This window comes from Monodon monoceros, unplaced genomic scaffold (assembly GCF_005190385.1).
Source record: "Monodon monoceros isolate NGI ecotype Baffin Bay Population unplaced genomic scaffold, NGI_Narwhal_1 Super_Scaffold_11, whole genome shotgun sequence".
NCBI lineage: Eukaryota > Metazoa > Chordata > Mammalia > Artiodactyla > Monodontidae > Monodon > Monodon monoceros.
In genome coordinates this window covers 81,869,464-81,888,404 of record NW_021703767.1, presented here as the reverse complement: position 1 = coordinate 81,888,404, position 18,941 = coordinate 81,869,464, and the positions used below count along the sequence as shown (strand labels likewise).

The window sequence follows — 18,941 nt, the reverse complement described above, 5'->3', positions numbered from 1 at the left end:
AGATCAGGTGCTTACACTCCTGAGTTGAGCAATCATTGAATACCAGCTATTTTTTTAAAGTTAATTTTTATTGGAGTATAGTTGCTTTACAATGTTGTGTGAGTTTCTACTGCACAGCAAAGTGAATCAGCTATATGGATACATATATTCCCCTCTTTTTTGGATTTCCTTCCCACTTAGGTCACCGCAGAGCACTGAGTAAAGTTCCCTGTGCTATACAGTAGGTTCTCATTAGTTATCTATTTTATACATAGTATCAATAGTGTATATATGTCAATCCCAGTCTCTCAATTCATCCCCCACAACAAGCTATTTTTGGAAAAAGTTGTGACTTTGAGCAAGGCAGTCCCAAAAGAAGGCCATTTTCTGGTAACACTCCTACCAACTCGGAGAATAAAATTTTCATTCCTAAAAGAGCATCTGGGTAGCACATCACATAAATTTTGAGTATACATCTCTAATACATAAGAATAGGATGTTTATAAATTATATACTTTTACTATTATATTGACATATATGACATTTTAAACACAATAACATAGAAGTTTATAAAGAGTGAGATAGTGATGAACTAAACAATGTATTAAAACATTTTGCATAGGTGATGGTTTCATACTGCTATTCACTAAGATAAGACACAATACACACTTAGGACAGGCAGACTTCATCATGAATGGTAGGTTGTAAGTCAATATTTCTAACAATCTTCTTGATAATTTCAATTTTTTGGCCAACTTCTTACCTGATCTGACTCCTTTGCTTGCATTATTTGTGTTATCTTCAACTGTTCTTTCTTTCAAAGATTATTTTTAAGGGTGCTTTCTTTGAAGGAATCTTTTGTGAGGGTTAATTTAGTTAAATTAAATAATTTAGTCTAAATATCCACTTAGCCCAGCATACATAATTTGCAATATTTCTCAATATGCTAAAAGCAAATGTAAGAGGGAGGATGCCACTGCCAACCTCTCTACATTTTGGAACTCGCCCTCTTCCCTCAAGACACTCCATTCCTGACATGTGGCTATCTGAGACACAACCTGGTGAGGACAGCAGTGTTCTTATCTACATGAAATATTAATAAAGATTAATCTCTTTTTTTTTTTTTGTGGTACGCGGGCCTCTCACCGCTGTGGCCTCTCCTGACACGGAGCACAGGCTCCGGACGCACAGGCCCAGCGGCCACGGCCCACGGGCCCAGCTGCTCCGTGGCACGCGGGAACCTCCAAGACCAGGGCACGAACCCATGTCCCCTGCATTGGCAGGCGGACTCCCAACCACTGCGCCACCAGGGGAGCCCTAATCTCTTATTTTTTAGACAAAAATAAGTAGCAAGAGTAGTTCTAAATATTTTCTGTCTGCACCTCTATGGATCATCTTTCACACCATCTTCGGTAGGGACACCCCATTTTAGAGATTTCTGATCTAGTGAGCAGGTTTGTGCACCCCAGATCCAGCACCTCCCTTTCGGTCAGTGCTAAGAGATATTGCTTCTTGAATTACTCCTCTTTCCATCTTTCCTTCTGATAGCACATACTTTGTTAGTGTTTTTATCTCTAATCAAGTAGGAGTCAATTTGAGGTTTAAGTAGGCCTGTGAGACTGTTTCCTACTAAGTTGATGTAATCCTTTCTGCTATCCCTTTCTCCTTGTGGTCTAGTTTTTAAATTATGTTCAGGTTCTTGGTGGTGTCTCCATGAATTGCCTACAACAATTATATGTGAAACATAACATACAAGTTTATTAGCAATTCAACATCAAGTTGAAAAACACATCACACTGGCAAAAAATTGTTTTTCTTAAAACAAGAAATCCTGTTTAATGAGATTAGATTCTCAAAGCTGCCTGTGTGTCAGAATGACCTATGGCACTGAGAAAAACAAAAACAAAACGAAACAAAACCCACTCATTCTTGGACCCCACCTGCATTACTTAGGGTCAGCTGTGAGGAATTAAAGAACTACAATAACAGGGTCTTACCCATAATGGGAGTTGATTTCTCTCTCACACAAATGACTGTTGGAAGGCAGAGTAGCAACTCTGCTCCATGAGGTCTTGGGGGACCAAGCTCTTTGCAGCCTTCCTTTCTGCTATCCCTAGGGAATTTTGTCCTTGTGGTCCAGCATAGTGGGTTGACCTCCAGCCTTCACATCTATGTTCCAGGCAGCAAGATGGAGGAAGGGGAAAAAAAAGAAACAGGAAAAGGATGCATATCATCTGATCCTTAAGGTAGTTTCCCAAAGTCTGCCATGTGACACTGCCACTTACATCCTATTGTCTGGATCTCAGTCACATGTTCACAACTGGATGCAAGAGAAGCTGACAATAATACTATTTATTCTGAACAACCAAATACTCAGCTAAAAATTGAGAAGTTTATTGCTAGAGAAGAGAAACTTTGGGAGACAGCCAACAGTCTCTGCCAAAACTTACAAATCAGCGATTCTTTAGGCCTTGGCGGTCTTCAGGAATCCAAGTGCACTTATGATTCGGTTGGAGAAGATTTTGCTGTACCCCATCCTAAGGATCTCATATTATGTCCAGAATTAGCAACTGCTTCTGTGCTCTCTTAGAGAAGGTGGAAAGATGGACACAAGGTCAATTGCCTCAGCTCTGTGCCTGTCATTTTATCACATGCTTTCAGGCATCACTCAGCTAGGCTATTTTAGGTTTGGTGAAAGAGAACAAATAAATATTACAATTAAAATACCCTGGAATTCTTTTGACAAGAATTAAAAGCCCTGTTCATCTCTCTCATGTTCCTCTTTCTCAGGGTGCTAGAAAAAAAAATACTAAGAAGAACAGACAAGACGTACAGTTGACCCTTGAACAAGGCTGGGGTTAGGGGCATTGACCCTTCTCCCAGTCTAAAAATCCACCTATAATTTATAGTGGGCCCTCCATATACATGGTTCCTCAGTATCTATGGTTCCCCCGTATCAGCAGATTCAATCAACTGTGAATGGTGTAGTACAAAAGTATTTACCATTGAAAAAATGGAATTTTTCAAACCTGAGCTGTTCAAGGGTCAAATGTAATCTCTTCTAAAAATTTGGTCCACTGGAGACACCAATCTAAATGGAGACTTTCCCTCTACTTTTGTCAACTTTGTTTAGAGAGGTGCTTACAGCAATAAAGAGAAGAAACGGTTTGGGGGCTTGAAACCTCTACACGGTGTGCCCTGGAAACAATACTGGGTGTTGCACAACTCTACAGGGTACTGTTCACATTATTTCTGTGTGAACGGCAGCCCCTTGGAGCAGGGTATAAATGGTGTCCCTCAGAGTTGTGTAAGGTTGCTGTCCTGCAGGGAAGCAGTGTAACTTGTCTGTTAATATCGAAATACAGGTAAACTGGCAAAATAACCATGTGGCATTGACAGTCCCAAGAAGAGTCAAAGACTATTCTGTTCTTGAAGAAAGCTGTTTTTAAACATAGTCCAGAGAACTTGATTTATATTAATTTCATCAATGGCTACCAAGAGGGTTCAGCTAATCTAGTGAATCTGCAACATTTCTGAATTTCTAGGTGTCTATTTTAAAGACAAGTGTAAGACCCTAGAAATTTCAGGTTTCTACAGTGCTGTGGAATATGAGTTGCATGCACATTTCTGTCACATCATTAATCAGGCGAGTTTAGGATACCTCACTTTCTTTCTTGCGAGCACACCTGTTCCTGCTGGAAATGAATAAGTAGATAGCAACCGCAGCTGCATGGTGGCTTTCCTGATTTAAGGAACATAATTAGCCTCATCTTTAAAGCTGGAGTATTATGGCAAAGCTTCAAGGGTGCCTCTAATATGTAGCTCTTGTCAGAGTCAATTACCATTAGAACATATTTTTAACATGTCATTTAGAATGTGTTTTTTTAAAAAAATATAGTTTTAAAATTATTAACAACAACAAAATAAGTCTTTAAGCAAGTGCATTTTCAATAATGGGATGGGATATCCTGGACAGGTTTCTTCATATTAGCCACTGTTGTTTATGGGACCCAACAGTTTTAATCAGTCTTGCCTCCTTTGACACAAAATAAGGATAATTGAACTCATGCTTCTTTTTCCCATTTTATATCAATATATAAAGTATTGGTCCTTAACATTTATTGGGTCATAAACATGTCAGAGAATACAGTGTAAGATATGGCACCTTTTCTAAGCAATGCACTCAGATACATATACACAAATGTTAGCATAAAATTTCAGGGATTATTGACTAAAAATCTATTCATAGACACTCTAGTTTCAAAACCCCAATCTAAAGGAGAATGTAGGATGAAAATACGTTTTGAGAACTCAAAATTGAAATCTACTCAAGGTCTAAAGAAGAAAAAGTTGATGTGTGTATGAATTTGAAATAAGTTTACATTAATTTGAAACTAAGACACTTTGGAGACAGAGTTACTATTTTCAGGAATTTTTTTCTATTGATGTCTTTAATTTCAAGGACCAATTTATATAAAATCCAGCAATACACATCTCAAAAATTATTCTAAATTGAGCTACAACTCAAAGCACACTCTAGAAGTTTTTTTGGTTTGTTTTGTACAATGGAAAACTTATGCTATATTCCTTCAAGATTTCTCTATCAGAACTTTTGGTAATTTTGTTTGGGTTCACTGGTGAAAATATTGTAAAAAAACCAGTTCATTTACATCATCCTGAAGGACAATAACCTAAGCCCATTTGTTTGTCTGTTTACTTATTTATTAACTGTATTAAGATATAATTCACATACCATACAGTTCACACATTTAAGGTATACAAGTCAATGGTTTTTAGCAGATTTACAGAGTTATGCAACCATCACCACAATAATTTCAGAACATTTTCATCAACCCAGAAAGAAACCTTGTACCCATTAACAACCACTCCCTATTCCCCACCCCCGATCATTCCAGCCTTAGGCAAGCTGTAATCTGCTTTCTATCTCAATTGATTTGCCTATTTTTTCACTTAGCATAATATTTTCAAGGTTCATCATGTTGTAGCATGTATTAGCACTTCATTTCTTTTTATGACTAAATAATATCCTATTGTATGGCTATTCTACATTTTATTTATCCATTCATCAGTTGATGGACATTTGGGTTGTTTCCAATGTGGGGCTATTATGAATAATTCTGCTATAAACATTTGTGTACAAGTTTTTGTGTTGACTAGCCCCTCAACATTTAACCATACAAGGCAAAAAGTAAAAAGAGTTCTTATAACAAAATTAAACAAAATTTGTTTTACAATAATTTTAGACTTGCTAAGATTTCATACCCAGCATCACAAAGGCATATCATGACCGGGAAATGCATCATGACTTTATCACAGAATTAGAGGAGGTTAGATCCCTGAGATCTCTTCTTACACTAAGTCAACAACTTAACTACTTTCCATTACTTCTGTCTGACTAGAAGAGTAAATAAAGACCAGGTTGTGGACATCTGGTGGTCTTGAGGAAATTATCATAAAATGTTACTGAACCTCTTGCAAGCAGCAAGGACAACTGTGCACATGGGCCTTGGACAGAAGTGTTATACTGAGCGTGACTTGCCAAGCTACCCTGACCTCCCTTTTCTGGTCTGAAGTATGTGGTTTCCTCACCAACTCTCAATTGTGTTTTGCCTAAACTTCAGCACTGTTCTGCCATTGATACTCTGCCTCTGACTACTGCCTCTGCCTCTCCCTTGGCCGCTTTCCAAGCTCACTCATAGAGACCCTCACTGCTGACTCTACCCTGCCAACCATCTTCACTCCACCTCTGAGACTGAAGTGAAATGTATCATAGGCTTCCTTGCTGGATTAATGCCCCTCTGGACTCTAGGTCTGTCAAGTGCTGTGCAAGATGCTCAGGGGTGCATGATGAGTGTCTGTTGAATGAAGGGTCCATAAGATTTCCTATCAGTGCTACGTGTGTGAGGTTGAAAGGGCTCAAATGAATTTATACATGTATCAGTGAACAATTAGTGACATATTTCTCCAATGATCAAAGAATTTGGGGACCTCAACTTATTCCTGAGGCTCTTTCCTTAGTGATTATGGTGTTAACATAAGTTTATTCACTGAGATTGAAATAATTTATCTGATAGGGACAGATTCCCTGGCATAGGAAGCACATTCCTAAAGATCTGTCCCATTAGAATCTTCATCAGACAGAAGACCCAAAGAAGAGTTTTAGCTGGCCAATTACTTCTTTTGCTTTGCATTTCAGAGCAATCTTACTTTGGATCTTTGGATTTAGTTTCGCTGAAATTCAGTGAGCATTACCTGATGCCAGCATGTGAGGCAAAACCTGAAAGGCTGAATCACAATTTACTGCTGGGGGGTCCTGCCAAGCTTTGCCACTCTTTCAGAGGAGGGTTTCCCTGGGAAGCCAGTTTTTTCAGATAGTCACAAGGCTCCAGTTGGGGAATATCAGGATTCTGCCTGTGATATTTCTGCAACTTCTCTACCACTGTGGGCAACCCAACTGTGGAAGCATAGAACATGGGCCCACCCCTGTGCCTTGGCCATCCATACCCGTGTAAATAGACCACATCAATGTGCTCTGGGGTAGCCGCCATCCCTTCTCCCAAGATGCAGAATGCTTCATTGATGAGTGAATATAAGCAGCGCTCGAGGATCTCATCCCGGCTAATGATACGTGGTTCAATGTGATAGGTTTCTCTGTACTGTGTCAGAAATTTGGAAAGCCAGGGATTAGGTTTGTGAATCCTACCCAACGGCTTATCATAAAGGTACCAACCCTCACCTGTCTTCTGGCCAAATCGTCCTGATTCACAGAGCATATCAGGAATTGGGCAATATCTCCAGCTGCCTCGCTTTCGGGAGGGAGTTCCTGGAGGCAATGTAGGTCCAGTAAGACCTTGCCCTTTTCGGGATTTCCAGCCTACATCCAACCCAGCAAGATCAGACACTCTAAAAGGTCCCATTTTGAAACCAAACTCTTCCAGCACCTGATCTATCTCCTCTGGTTTACTGCCTTCTTCCAATAAGAAATATGTCTGATTATAATAAGGCTTCAACATTCGATTCCCAACAAATCCAAAACAATTTCCTACCACTACTCCAATTTTGTTAATCTTTTTTGATAAATTCATAATAGTGGCAATGGTAGTGGGGGAAGAGTATCGGCTGGGAATAACCTCTAACAACTTCATGACGTGAGCTGGTGAGAAGAAGTGGGTGCCAATGACCAAGTGAGGACGATCACTGGAAGAAGCAATCTCATCAATGTCCAGGGCTGAAGTGTTGGTGCACAGAAATGCTTCTGGCTTGCACACGGCTGACAGTTCAGCAAAGACCTGTTTCTTCAGGTTCCTTTCCTCAAATACTGCTTCAATGACTAAATCTACACCACTAAGCTCTTTTATAGATGTAGTTAACCTGGGTTTTGGTCCTGACCAAGGGTGGCCACTCTGCTGCATTTTGGACACTTCCTTTTCTAAGATGGAGGTTATTATCTTGTTTGCAGTCTCTAGCTGCTTCTTGTCTGATTCTACAGCAATCACAGGGATTTTGGCCATTGCAAAAGATATGGCAATGCCTCGGCCCATTGTTCCCAAGCCTGCAGATAAGAGTGAAGGAGAAAAAGAATGATTCAATGGTATTGGGAACTGAGAAATTACTCAGTAAATGGAAGGCTTCTGTGGAAACATGGCATTCAAAGATACAAATTCAAGGACTACAAATGGATTGAATACTAGTTAAGGCTAGGCACTGTATTAAGTGATTCAGAAGGTATAACAGTAAGTAGGATTCACACACAAACACACACATGCTATTAGAAATAATAAACAAGTTCAGCAAGGTTGCAGGATACAAGATCAATATACAAAAATCAATTTTATTTATATATTCTAGCAATGAATAATCTGAATATGAAATTAAGAAAACAATTCCACTTATAATAGCATTAAAAAGAATACTTCAGAATAAATTTAAGGAAGAATTGTAAGACTTGTACAATAATAACAAAAGAACATTGTTGAGAGAAATTAAATAAAACCTAAATAAATGGAAAGACATCCCATGTTCGTGGATCAGAAGACTTAATATTGTTAAGATGGCAATATTACCCAAATCAATCTGCAGATCCAGTGCAATCACTATGAAAAATCCAACTGTTTTTTTTTGCAGAAATTAACAAGCTGATCCTACAAGTCATATAGAAATACAAGAAATCCAGAATAACCAAAACAATATAGAAAAAACAAAAAGAACAAACTCTTTCCAATTTCAAAACTTTTGACAAATCTACACTATTCAAGACAGTGTGATACTGGAATAAGGATAGACATATAGATCAATGAGATAGAATTGAGAGTCCTGAAATAAACTCATACATTTATGGAAAATCAATTTTTGACAAGGGTGCCAATATAATCCAATGGGGAAAGAACAGTCTTTTTCAACAAAGGTGCTGGGACAACTGATATCCATATGCAAAAGAATTTTGTTGAACTTCTACCTCACACCATATACAAAACTAGATCAAAGTGGATCACTCAAAGTGGATCAAAGACCAAAGTAAGAGCTAAAACTGTAAAACTCTTATGAGTAAATCTTCATGACCTTGGATTAGGCAATAGTTTCTTAGAAATGACACCAAGAGCATAAGCAATAAAAGAAAAAAATAGATAAATTGGACATTATCAAAATTAAAAACTTTTGTGCTTTGAAGGACACAATAAAGAAAGTGAAAAAAAACCCATAGAATAGGAGAAAATATTTGCAAATCATATATCTGATAAGGTACTTGTATCAGAATATATAAAGAACTCAAACTCGACAATAAAAAGACAGCTCAATTTAAAATTAGGCAAAGGAATCTGCAGCAACATAAATGGACCTAGATATTCTCATACTGAGTGAAGTAAGTCAGACAGAGAAAGACAAATATCATATGATATCGCTTACATGTGGAATCTAAAAAAAGGGTACAAATGAACTCATCTACAAAACAGAAATAGAGTTACAGATATAGAAAACAAACTTATGGTTACCAGGGGGTAAGTAGGGGGAGGGATAAATTGAAAGATTAGGATTGATATAAACACACTACTATATATAAAAGAGATAACTAATAAGGACCTACTGTATAGCACAGGGAGCTCTACTCAATACTCTATAATGGTCTATATGGGAAAAGAATCTAAAAAAGAGTGGATATATGTATATGTATAAGACTCACTTTGCTGTACACCTGAAACTAACACAACATTGTAAATCAACTATACTCCAATAAAAATTTTTTTAAAATAGAATAAAATTAGGCAAAGGATCAATTAAACATTTCTCCAAAGAAGATATACAAATGGCCAATAAGCATATGAAGAGATGCCTAACATCATTAGTCACTATGGAAATGCAGATCAAACCCACAATGAGCTACCACTTCATACCCACTAGGATAGCTATAATTTAAAAAGACAGACAATAACAATTCTGGTGAGGATGTGGAGAAATTGATACCCTGATTCACTGCTGGCAAATTGTAAAATGGTGCTGTTGCAGTAGAAAACAAGCTGGAAGTTCCTCAAAATGTTAAACGTGCAGTTACCATACGATCCAGCAATTCCATTCCTAGGTAGGTAGGTAGGTAGGTATATACATAACCCAAGAGAAATGAAGGCATACATCCACACAAAACTTGTACTTAGATGTTCATAGCAGCATTATTCAAAATAGCCAAAAAGAAGAAACAAGCCAAATGTCTATCAACATGGATAAACAAAAGGTGGTATGCCTCTCCAGTGGAATATTACTCAGCCGTAAAACTAAATGGTACATCCTATAACATGGATGAGCCTTAAAAACCATTATGCTAAGTTAAAGAAGTTGGATGCAAAAGTTTACTTGTTATATGATTCCATTTATATGACATGTCCAGAATAGGAACATCCATAGAGACAGAAAGTAGATTAGTAGTTGCCAGGAGCTGGGAGGATGGGCAATGAGGAATAACTGCAAATGGGTACAGGGTTTCTTTTTAAAGTGATGGAAATGTTCTAAAATTTTTTGTGGCAATGGCTACACAACTTTATGAATATCTAAAAACCACTTAAGTGTACTCTCTTTTTGGTGACATTGTTACTATGTCTTTTAAAAATGTTTTAATTGCGGTAAAATACATATAACATAAAACTTAACATCATAACCATTTCTAAGTGTACAGTTCAGGGGCATTAAGTACATTCACAGAGTTGTGCAACCAGCACCACCATCCATCTCCAGAACGCTTTTCATCTTGCAAAACTGAAACTCTGGGCTTCCCTGGTGGCGCAGTGGTTGAGAGTCCGCCTGCCGATGCGGGGGACACGGGTTCGTGCCCCGGTCCGGGAAGATCCCACATGCCGTGGAGTGGCTGGGCCCGTGAGCCATGGCCGCTGAGCCTGCGCGTCCGGAGCCTGTGCTCCGCAACGGGAGAGGCCACAACAGTGAGAGGCCCGCGTACCGCAAAAACAAAAAAAAAACAAACCTGAAACTGTACTCATTAAACAATAACTCCCCATTTTGCCCTCTCCCCAGCCCCTGGCAACCATCATTCTACTTTCTATCTTTATAATTTTGACTACTCTAGTCTTTTTCAACAAAGACTACTCTAGGTGCCTCATATAAGTGGAATCAAATGTTATTTGTCCTTTTGTGACTAGCTCATTTCTCTTAGTAGAATAGCCTCCAGGTTTATTCATGTTGTAGCGTGTATCAGAATTTCCCACCTTTTAAGACTGAATAATAGCCCTTTGAATATATATATGTACCACATTTTGTTTATTCATTCATCTGTTAATGGACATTTGGGTTGCTTCCACCATTAGTCCACTATTGTGAATAATTCTGCTATGGACATGATTATACAAATACCCGTTTGAGTCCCTGCCTTCAATTCTTTTTGATATACCCAGAAGTGGAACTGCTGAATCATATGGTAATTCTAGTTTTAATTGTTGGAGGGATTGCCATACTTTTTTTCAGCAGCTGCAGTATTTGATGTTGAATTGTACTCTTTAAATGGGTGAATTTTATGACATATGTTTCACCTCAATAAAACTGTTATTAAAAATATGAGTAGTACCAACCCTCAAGGAACTTATAATCTAGTGGTGGGAAAGAAAATAGTTCATAAATATCCACCCTTAAAGGTAAAGTAAGTGATGAGAGAAGTTCAAATTTCTTTGGTGATTCAAAGGAAAGAGATTATTTTTGGTTGGATGAGTCAAGAAAAACTTCAAGATAAAGATATTTGAAGAAATATTTAAAGAAAGATCAAACTAAAGCAGTGAAATTGGAGAAGGTGAACCAACCCAGCTGGGGAAGGGAAAAGAAAAGTGAGAAATATTTTTTAAAAAGGCAAGAAGGATGGAAAATGTAGAAAAATTATTCGATGGCAAAGATGTTGCTATTTCTTTCCCACACCATTTCATTTTCTTCCTGGGCACATAGAAGACTGTACTTTCTAGACCTCTGGTATCCTGGTAGGACCTGGAACTAATTCTGGTCAAGGGAATGGGGAAGAGGGCGGTGTGGGATCACGACTGGCCCCTAAAATCACCCAAAAAATCCTTCATTACCACCTGAGTATAGAGTATGCAGAGAACAACTCTGAGGCTTTGGAGGAGACCCTAGAGCAGATGTTGGCCTGCAGGGTGCATCCAGCCCACTGCCTGCTTTTGTACTGCCGGTGAACTAAGAATATTTTTACATTTTAAATAGCTGAAAATGAAAGAATAAGAATATTTTGTGACACAGGAAAATTATATCAAATTCAAATTTTAGTGTCCATAAATAAAGTTTTACTGGAATCAATCACACTGATTTGTTTTTGTATTGTCTATGGCTGTTTTTTTTCTTCAGCTACTTTAATTATAAAAATCTTTCATGTTCTCAAAAAAAAAAAAAAGGAAAACCAGAAGGCAACAGTCTAGTACAGAAATATACAACCAGAAGATATGACCACCAACCAGGTCCAACAACTAAATCATGTTGGGGATTCTGAAAATAAAAGCACACTAATACAAAGTAGTAAACCAGTGGTTCTTATATAATCAGGGATGGAAAAATGAGTCAGTAGGCCTGGAAAACACCATTCCTGAAAAAGAAACACTGTAAGAATATAAACCATAACTTTACAGTAAAAAGCGACCAGGACTTTCCATTCAGACATGGGTGAATCTAAAAAGGTGGTGATGCCATCTACTGATCACATGACCTTTTAAGGAACTGTAAAAAAGCATAGAAACAGTAGGTAAAATGTATCTACATCTCATAAAATTAAAATTTCTCTGGCTAATTTATCTTTGTATTTACCTTTCTGCTTAAGACGTGGAGGTCAGAAGTAACCCACAATGAACCGAGAACCATAGAATATTAACTATTCTTGAAAGCATAAAAACCAACTATAATCCTTACATATGTTCCTTAAATTATCACCAAGTATTATTAATAGTGACCTCTAGTGAACACCTGTAATCATTACACCACAAGTCAAAGTCTCTGTGACTGCTTTCAGTATCATACTCAACTGAGAATGCAAGACAAAACTGGCCAACGGGACTTGTTAATTTCAGAAATCAAAGTAACTAAACTTTTTAATAGCCACAATTTAAATGTAGAATGTAAGGTTTTAACGACTTCTATCTTCCATATTTTTAACAAGCCATAAAATTGTGCTAGGTTTTCTGGTTAAAGTGATTGCAAATTTGGACCCTAAGGTTAAATCCTGGAGGTTAATTTTATATCAGGCCACATTATAGCTATAATCCACTATCCTTTTTACAGGAACCCTTCCAATTCAAGACTCTGCAAGTTGTATACTGCCAAACATGCCCATGTAGATTTATAAGAGCAGTGTAATATTGATGTACCATATTACTTCCATGAATTCTTAGCTATCTTGCCTTGCTTGATCATAGCAAAGGTTTTAAGCTATGAAATGCCAAAAGAAAAAAGGCCCAAAGCCCGAGCTCCCAGTAAATCAATAGGCCATCTTAAAAGTGTCTTCTGTAACAAGGCTCATACTGAACTCCACTGACACCAGTTCTCCCCCTGTGACACCCAGGACTCTCCTCCCTTGATATGTGCGTGAAAGGTGAAGAAGGACCACTGGAAATAATTTGTTTAGGATCTGTATCTTATAAAACATCCTTATAGATTAATACAATGACATCTTTTATATTAAAGAAAGTCAGTACAGCATAATCCAAAACTATCTTTAAATAGTACATTTAAGGAAACTAAGCCAAAAGACTGTTGCATTATGATTTAATCTAATTGCACAAAAATTTGAAATTACAACTCCTCTAGATTTCTAAGAAGGTTATGCATGCCTCCATATTCAATTCTGCATTGTTACATTTAAACCAGATAATGAATTTCACATCATGATGGATCAATTTAGAATTTCCATGCAACACCTCAAATTATATAAAATGGAAGCAATTTTTAAAGCTTTGTGGAATGTTTAAAGTTCTACTTTGTGCTAAAGTGTTTTTTTTTTGTTTGTTTTTTTGTTTTTTTACCAGCAACTTTGGATTATAATGTATCAGGTGGCTATACTTTAAAATGCTGGTCACTGAATATCATAGACTTTGAACTGGCTTCTACTCCTAAAAATGTATCATCACTTAAGTGGACAACCAAAAATTCCCTTCACTTCAAAAGCCTCAAATTGTGTTTCTTACAAAATAAGATTTGTGTAACAAACTGCCTTCTATGGGACCAGAACTATGGTAATAGTGGGTTCAACTATTACACAATTATGTTAATATTTTATTTTCAAAAGCACTTTACAAGAAATTGTAAGTATGCCTTCCAATAGGAATGTTATACCTGGACTTGATTGGTACCAAGCTCAGATTTTAGTTTTGCAAGGAAAAACAGGCTTTCAGGTTAAACAACAATTTGTAACCAAAACTTTAATCCCAAGGATTCTCACAAAACATATTACAAATGACAGCATGAAAAAAAAATCTTGCACAGTAACTCAAAGTTCAGCTCTACAATGTACCCTTAAACTAGCAGGACATTGGTATATTGAACAGTCTCAAATTTCCAAATAATATTACAAAGAGCTATGTATTCATATACAGCAATCACAGAAGGAACTTATGACCTAAAGCAAAGGTAAACTAACTTTCTTGAAACTTCTTAGATTCTAAACCCACCGGACAACCTCTTGTCCGGGGTGAAGACTAGTGGAATTTTTAAACCTCTAATCTAGTTTAAGGGTGCAGCTTTTATTTTTACCTGCTGGCCTGTGTTCACAGCAGCTTTTAAAGACTGCTTGCTTAACTACAGCTGCATATCCCAGCTACAGAAAGTCTTTTCAATTTTTGCCAGTTTTGTTTCCATAATATTAAACATCACACTTTAGCTGGACAGGAGTTAGAGGTTTATTATCAGTCTATGCAAGACTAAAAATTCAAAGCAAATTCAATTTTGCATAAGGTAACATTGTAAAGTAACAATTCTTGAAATTACATGCCTCATATAATCCATTTCAAACCATAGAGAATTACACCTTTATGTGTCACTGTTCCAAGAGACAAACAAATGTGAACAGCTAAAACATTTTAAAAATGCACCAAACTTACGAAGTCTCAAACAAAACTTGAATTTTCTGTACATACTCCTGTCAAATGAAGTTATTTCCTGTGCACCACTCCTCTTGCAAACTGGTCTTCTATTTCCTTTCATTTGACCTGGATCGGCTAGGAGACCCAGAGAAAGATCAGGACGGCTTGTGATTTCTCTCCTGGGACAGTGATCTCTCTCTTCTCCTATATCTAGAAAGGGACCTGCTCCGGCTGCAGGAGAAGCTTCTCTGTCTTGGAGATGTGTGGTGAGGTGGAGGACTCCTCCTCCGATAATCATCTCGAGGGCGACGACCCCAAGAACGAGGCAGCCCACGATTTCAACTTCTCTTTTCCCCATTCGACAGTTCCACTCTTACTCGGCGACCACATAGTGTTCTCTCATCTAGCTCTTGGACAGCATCGGCTGCATCTCGGGATCTTCAAATACAACAAAAGCGAAGCCGGGAGGGTTTCTAGCAAACCACACACTTCGGAGTGGTCCATAATAGCCAAAAGCTTGTTCCAATTCAGTCTTGTTACCATTGTTTCCAAGATTACCTACATAAACTTTACAGTCCAACAGACAGGAATCACGATGCATTTCAAGATCTTGGGTTAGAAACGCGAAGGCTCAAATCCACACACCCTCAGCTGGGTCTTCCCGGTCCCCTCCCGCCTGGCACCCGCAGATGCTCTCGCACACCCGTCGTCCACGAAATTGCTCTATGGCTGTTTTTGTCCTCAATAGCAGAGTTGAGTAGTTGCAAAAGAGACCATATGGGCCCAAAAGTCTAAAACATTTACTATCTGGAACTTTACAGAAAAAATTTGCTGACCCTTATTATCCAGGAGGATGGCAGAGCCGCTACTTGGAAAGAACCTGGTTCTAGAATTACTGTGGAGTGAGGACGAAAATGATCTTTATTGTGCTAAGCCACTGAGATTGTTATTGTTACAGCAGCAGGTTACCTGTTACCTAACCAACCCACTGTGGATGTTTTGTGAAAGACATGTATATATAACTCTTCTACACTTTACAATGACTAGCTTTGGGATTGTTTTTTTTTTTTTCAATTGAAGTTTAGTTGATGTACAATATTCTTTAGGTTTAGGTGTACAACATAGTGATTCAAAATTTTTATAGATTATACTGGATTTAAGGTTATTATAAAATATTGGCTATATTACCTATACAATATATCCTTGTAGCTTATTTATTTTATACATAGTAATTTGTGCCTCTTAATCCCCTGTGGCAATTGGTCTTGAATAAAGAATGTTATCAGTAATAAGAAATCACTGATTTCGTTTCTCTGGAATATATTTAATTTTAAAATTGTTAAATTATTTAATATAATATATATATTAAACTATTTAAAACATTTAGGTTTCCAAGTTTACTAAGCATGTGCATTTCACTCAGTAACAAGAGGGCTGGACAGCTCTCACTGTTGTAGCAGCTTGTATCCTAAACTTTGGCCTGGGTAAATAGGAGGTAGAGTTGGGGGTTCAAAACCCTGGCCTCCTAGCTTTCAGTCCCAAGCTGAAAATTCCTACCATGTAGAGATTATAAACTCACAGGGACAGTAAGGACTAATGAGAAGTTTATGTGAAAGTGCTTTGTAAAGTATAATGTCATGCAGGTGATATCTCAGAACTGAACACAGCGGGGAAGGAAGGCCACCTGGTGAAGATGGAGCAGAGCTCCTCGGCGCTCACCTCTCAGAGCAGGTCTGCTGAAGGACCGCTGGGGCTCCAAACAACTCATAATCCAAACCACAAAGTGGGCCAGACTAATGCTTTTTAAAAGTGTCTTAGCTATAACTTTAGAGCTCCTTCAGTTCTATAAACTGATACTTTTCATTTAATCACTGAAACAAAATATACATGAAAACAATATCTATTTCTTTCAAAAAGATCTTAGCTACTAACTTCTCTTTTCACAACCTTGTGGTCTCAAAGTTCTCAAGAACAAAGGGCTGAAAGACCAAACTTTTCACTGTTGGTAATTATGTTTTCGTTGGTAATTATGTTTTCATAGGTATATATTGCATTTACATTGAATTTAGTTTCTTAATTTTTCCTCATTAAACACACACAGACAGGGACCAGGAGTCCTGCTCCTGTACCAAATCACTGCCTTTAACTGCCATGGAATTAAATCTAGTCAAGAACCTCTTCTACTCAGAGAAGTAAATAAAGGATAAGGGATGCTTTGACTACTGGTTCTGCAGTGTTTGGTCAACTGCAGTCTTCTCCCCTTCTGACAGCCCTGAGAGTCCAGGTGAGGTGGGAGAATGAGAACTTGCAGTTTGCGTCGACCTGATCTGAGAACATAGGCTCATGGAAGTGCAAAGTTGGGCTCACCTGGGGTTTTGCCAGGGGGCATAATGAAAGGATGAGTCGTGGCGTTTGAGGACATTGGTAAGAGAGTAGTTGAAGTGATGACTGGAAATGAAAACTGAATAGAGAAGAAGGTAAAGATAGGAGGAGCTGATCAAGTAACACATGTACTAGTTAGAATAACCGAGAAAGGGATGTGGGAAAATACAAGGTTGTGGTGAAAAAGTGAGATTTCACATTTCAGAGGTGGAGAAATGTTCAGGGTAAAGACAAGACCTACGGTGAAGCCATAAGTATGGGTCACAGAAGTGAAGTGAGGTGAGCGTCGCTGGATCTGAGGCGGTGAAGGAACCCAGAAGCAACAGGGCTGGGTTATTCAGGGCTGAATTATTCACACAGAGGATGAAGACAACCAGATGGCAGCAGGATTTGGGCCACAGAGGATAACTGTGAGCCAGGTACTAAAATGAGGGCAAAGCAGTGGAGCACTGACAGTGATGAGGAGGGATAAAGTGATATGACTGGATGGCAGGACCACAGAGGAGAGTGTCCTGAAAGGGGTAATGGTCTGAGAGGGGAACTGGGAAGTGACAGTGAGGTCCATGGAGTGTGGGAGAAGCAACAGCATTCTCTTGACAGGGCTGCAGGAGAAGCAGGTGCCCAGGGTAAGCCAGGTTTCAGGCAGGAGACAGAGGGGGAGCCATTAGTAAACCAGATGAGGCTGTGGGCGTGTTCCAGAGGACACAGGGTGCGGCGGGAGGCTGCGTCACAAAGAAGAAGTGCAGAGCGGGATGTGGATAAACATGAAGAAGGGGGAAATGACGAACTCTCTCACTTTATTTTTATCCACATTGTCTTCTACACAGTCTAAATGCTTTTTCAAATATTTTTCAGAACAATGTGGGGTATACTTAAAAAAAAACAACCTTAAACTTTTAAACATTCCATGCTAGACACAAACCTGAAGTATTTTTAAAAAGCTCACAATAAGGAAATAGGGAAATTCTCAAATGATGGTTGACAAACAAAATACTGATAAACTTAAAACTTTTACTATTATTTTGCATTAATTATTCTTGGCTTGAAGGAATACAAGGAAGAAGAAAGAGTTAAGTACATAAGTGGGAACAAATATTGGTGTTGCTGAAAGAGTATAAAAAAGGGATACTCATAGTTCTTTGTCACACTATTTATCCATCTCCTTAAAAAGTCACAAGTGAAGAGAGTCAGTGCTAGAGGAGCACAATGTGTTTGCGTTAAAGACACACTATTTTATTCCCAAACTTGACTGAAACCACAACAGACTAAGAAGATGTAGAGAGGGCTCTTCCCCTCCAAGCTGGGTTGGTGTTAGAGAGCTGGGTGAGGGTTAAGAAAGTTGATGCTTTTAGTAAACTTTGGACCTCCTCCCCCAGAAGACTGTATACAAGCTGATACATATAACATTTCACTTACTATTTCAGGAGGTTTGGAATCTACCCAAGACCATTCTTGGGCCAAGACTAAGAGAAAGTGAAGTTTAGGAAAGTGGCCTGAAGAAGGCAATCAGAGAGCTAGCTTCTGAGGAAAGAAGACATTTTGTTTGAGAAATTTTCTAGGGGAAAAAGTAGGGAAGCCACTATTCCAGAGTTCAGATGAATTTGAGGATAGTGGTTTTGAACCAGGAGGAGCGAATGGATGCAAGGACCAGAAAGATATAGCCTTCATTCCAAATCCCTAGCTATAGGAGTGACAGCACACACTCTGAAATGTGCAACATATTAATAATCATTGTTGGGAAATCCAGGAATGAGAGACATGGAAGAGGTAGAAATGAGTTAAAAAATGCCCAGAGTCTAGAATCAGACAGACCTACATTAGACGACTTGGGTTTCATTAGCTCACTGTTGAGAAGGTTAGTGTTTCTAGGCCTCACATATAAAGTAAAGATAGTTCATGGGCTGGAGTGAAAATTAAGTTAGCTAAAACAAGTGATATGTTTGGCAAACAGCCTGGCACCTGGTGGCCCTAAGCAAATGGTAATACTTTACGTGTGCA

General features: G+C 38.3%; 1 protein-coding gene and 1 pseudogene across 2 annotated transcripts in view; both read right to left on the bottom strand.

Annotated features, from left to right (window-relative positions):
• Positions 1-4,407: 4,407 nt before the first annotated feature.
• EHHADH (enoyl-CoA hydratase and 3-hydroxyacyl CoA dehydrogenase) overlaps positions 4,408-18,941 on the bottom strand; it is a 50,373-nt gene continuing 35,839 nt past the window's right edge. For both annotated transcript variants that reach the window (XM_029214177.1, XM_029214178.1), the window contains one exon: positions 4,408-7,552. In XM_029214177.1, coding sequence (XP_029070010.1) covers positions 6,291-7,552 — 1,262 coding nt within the window. In that variant the 3' untranslated portion in view covers positions 4,408-6,290. The remainder of the gene's footprint in view (positions 7,553-18,941) is intronic.
• On the bottom strand, positions 13,396-18,871 carry LOC114890571 (annotated as a pseudogene).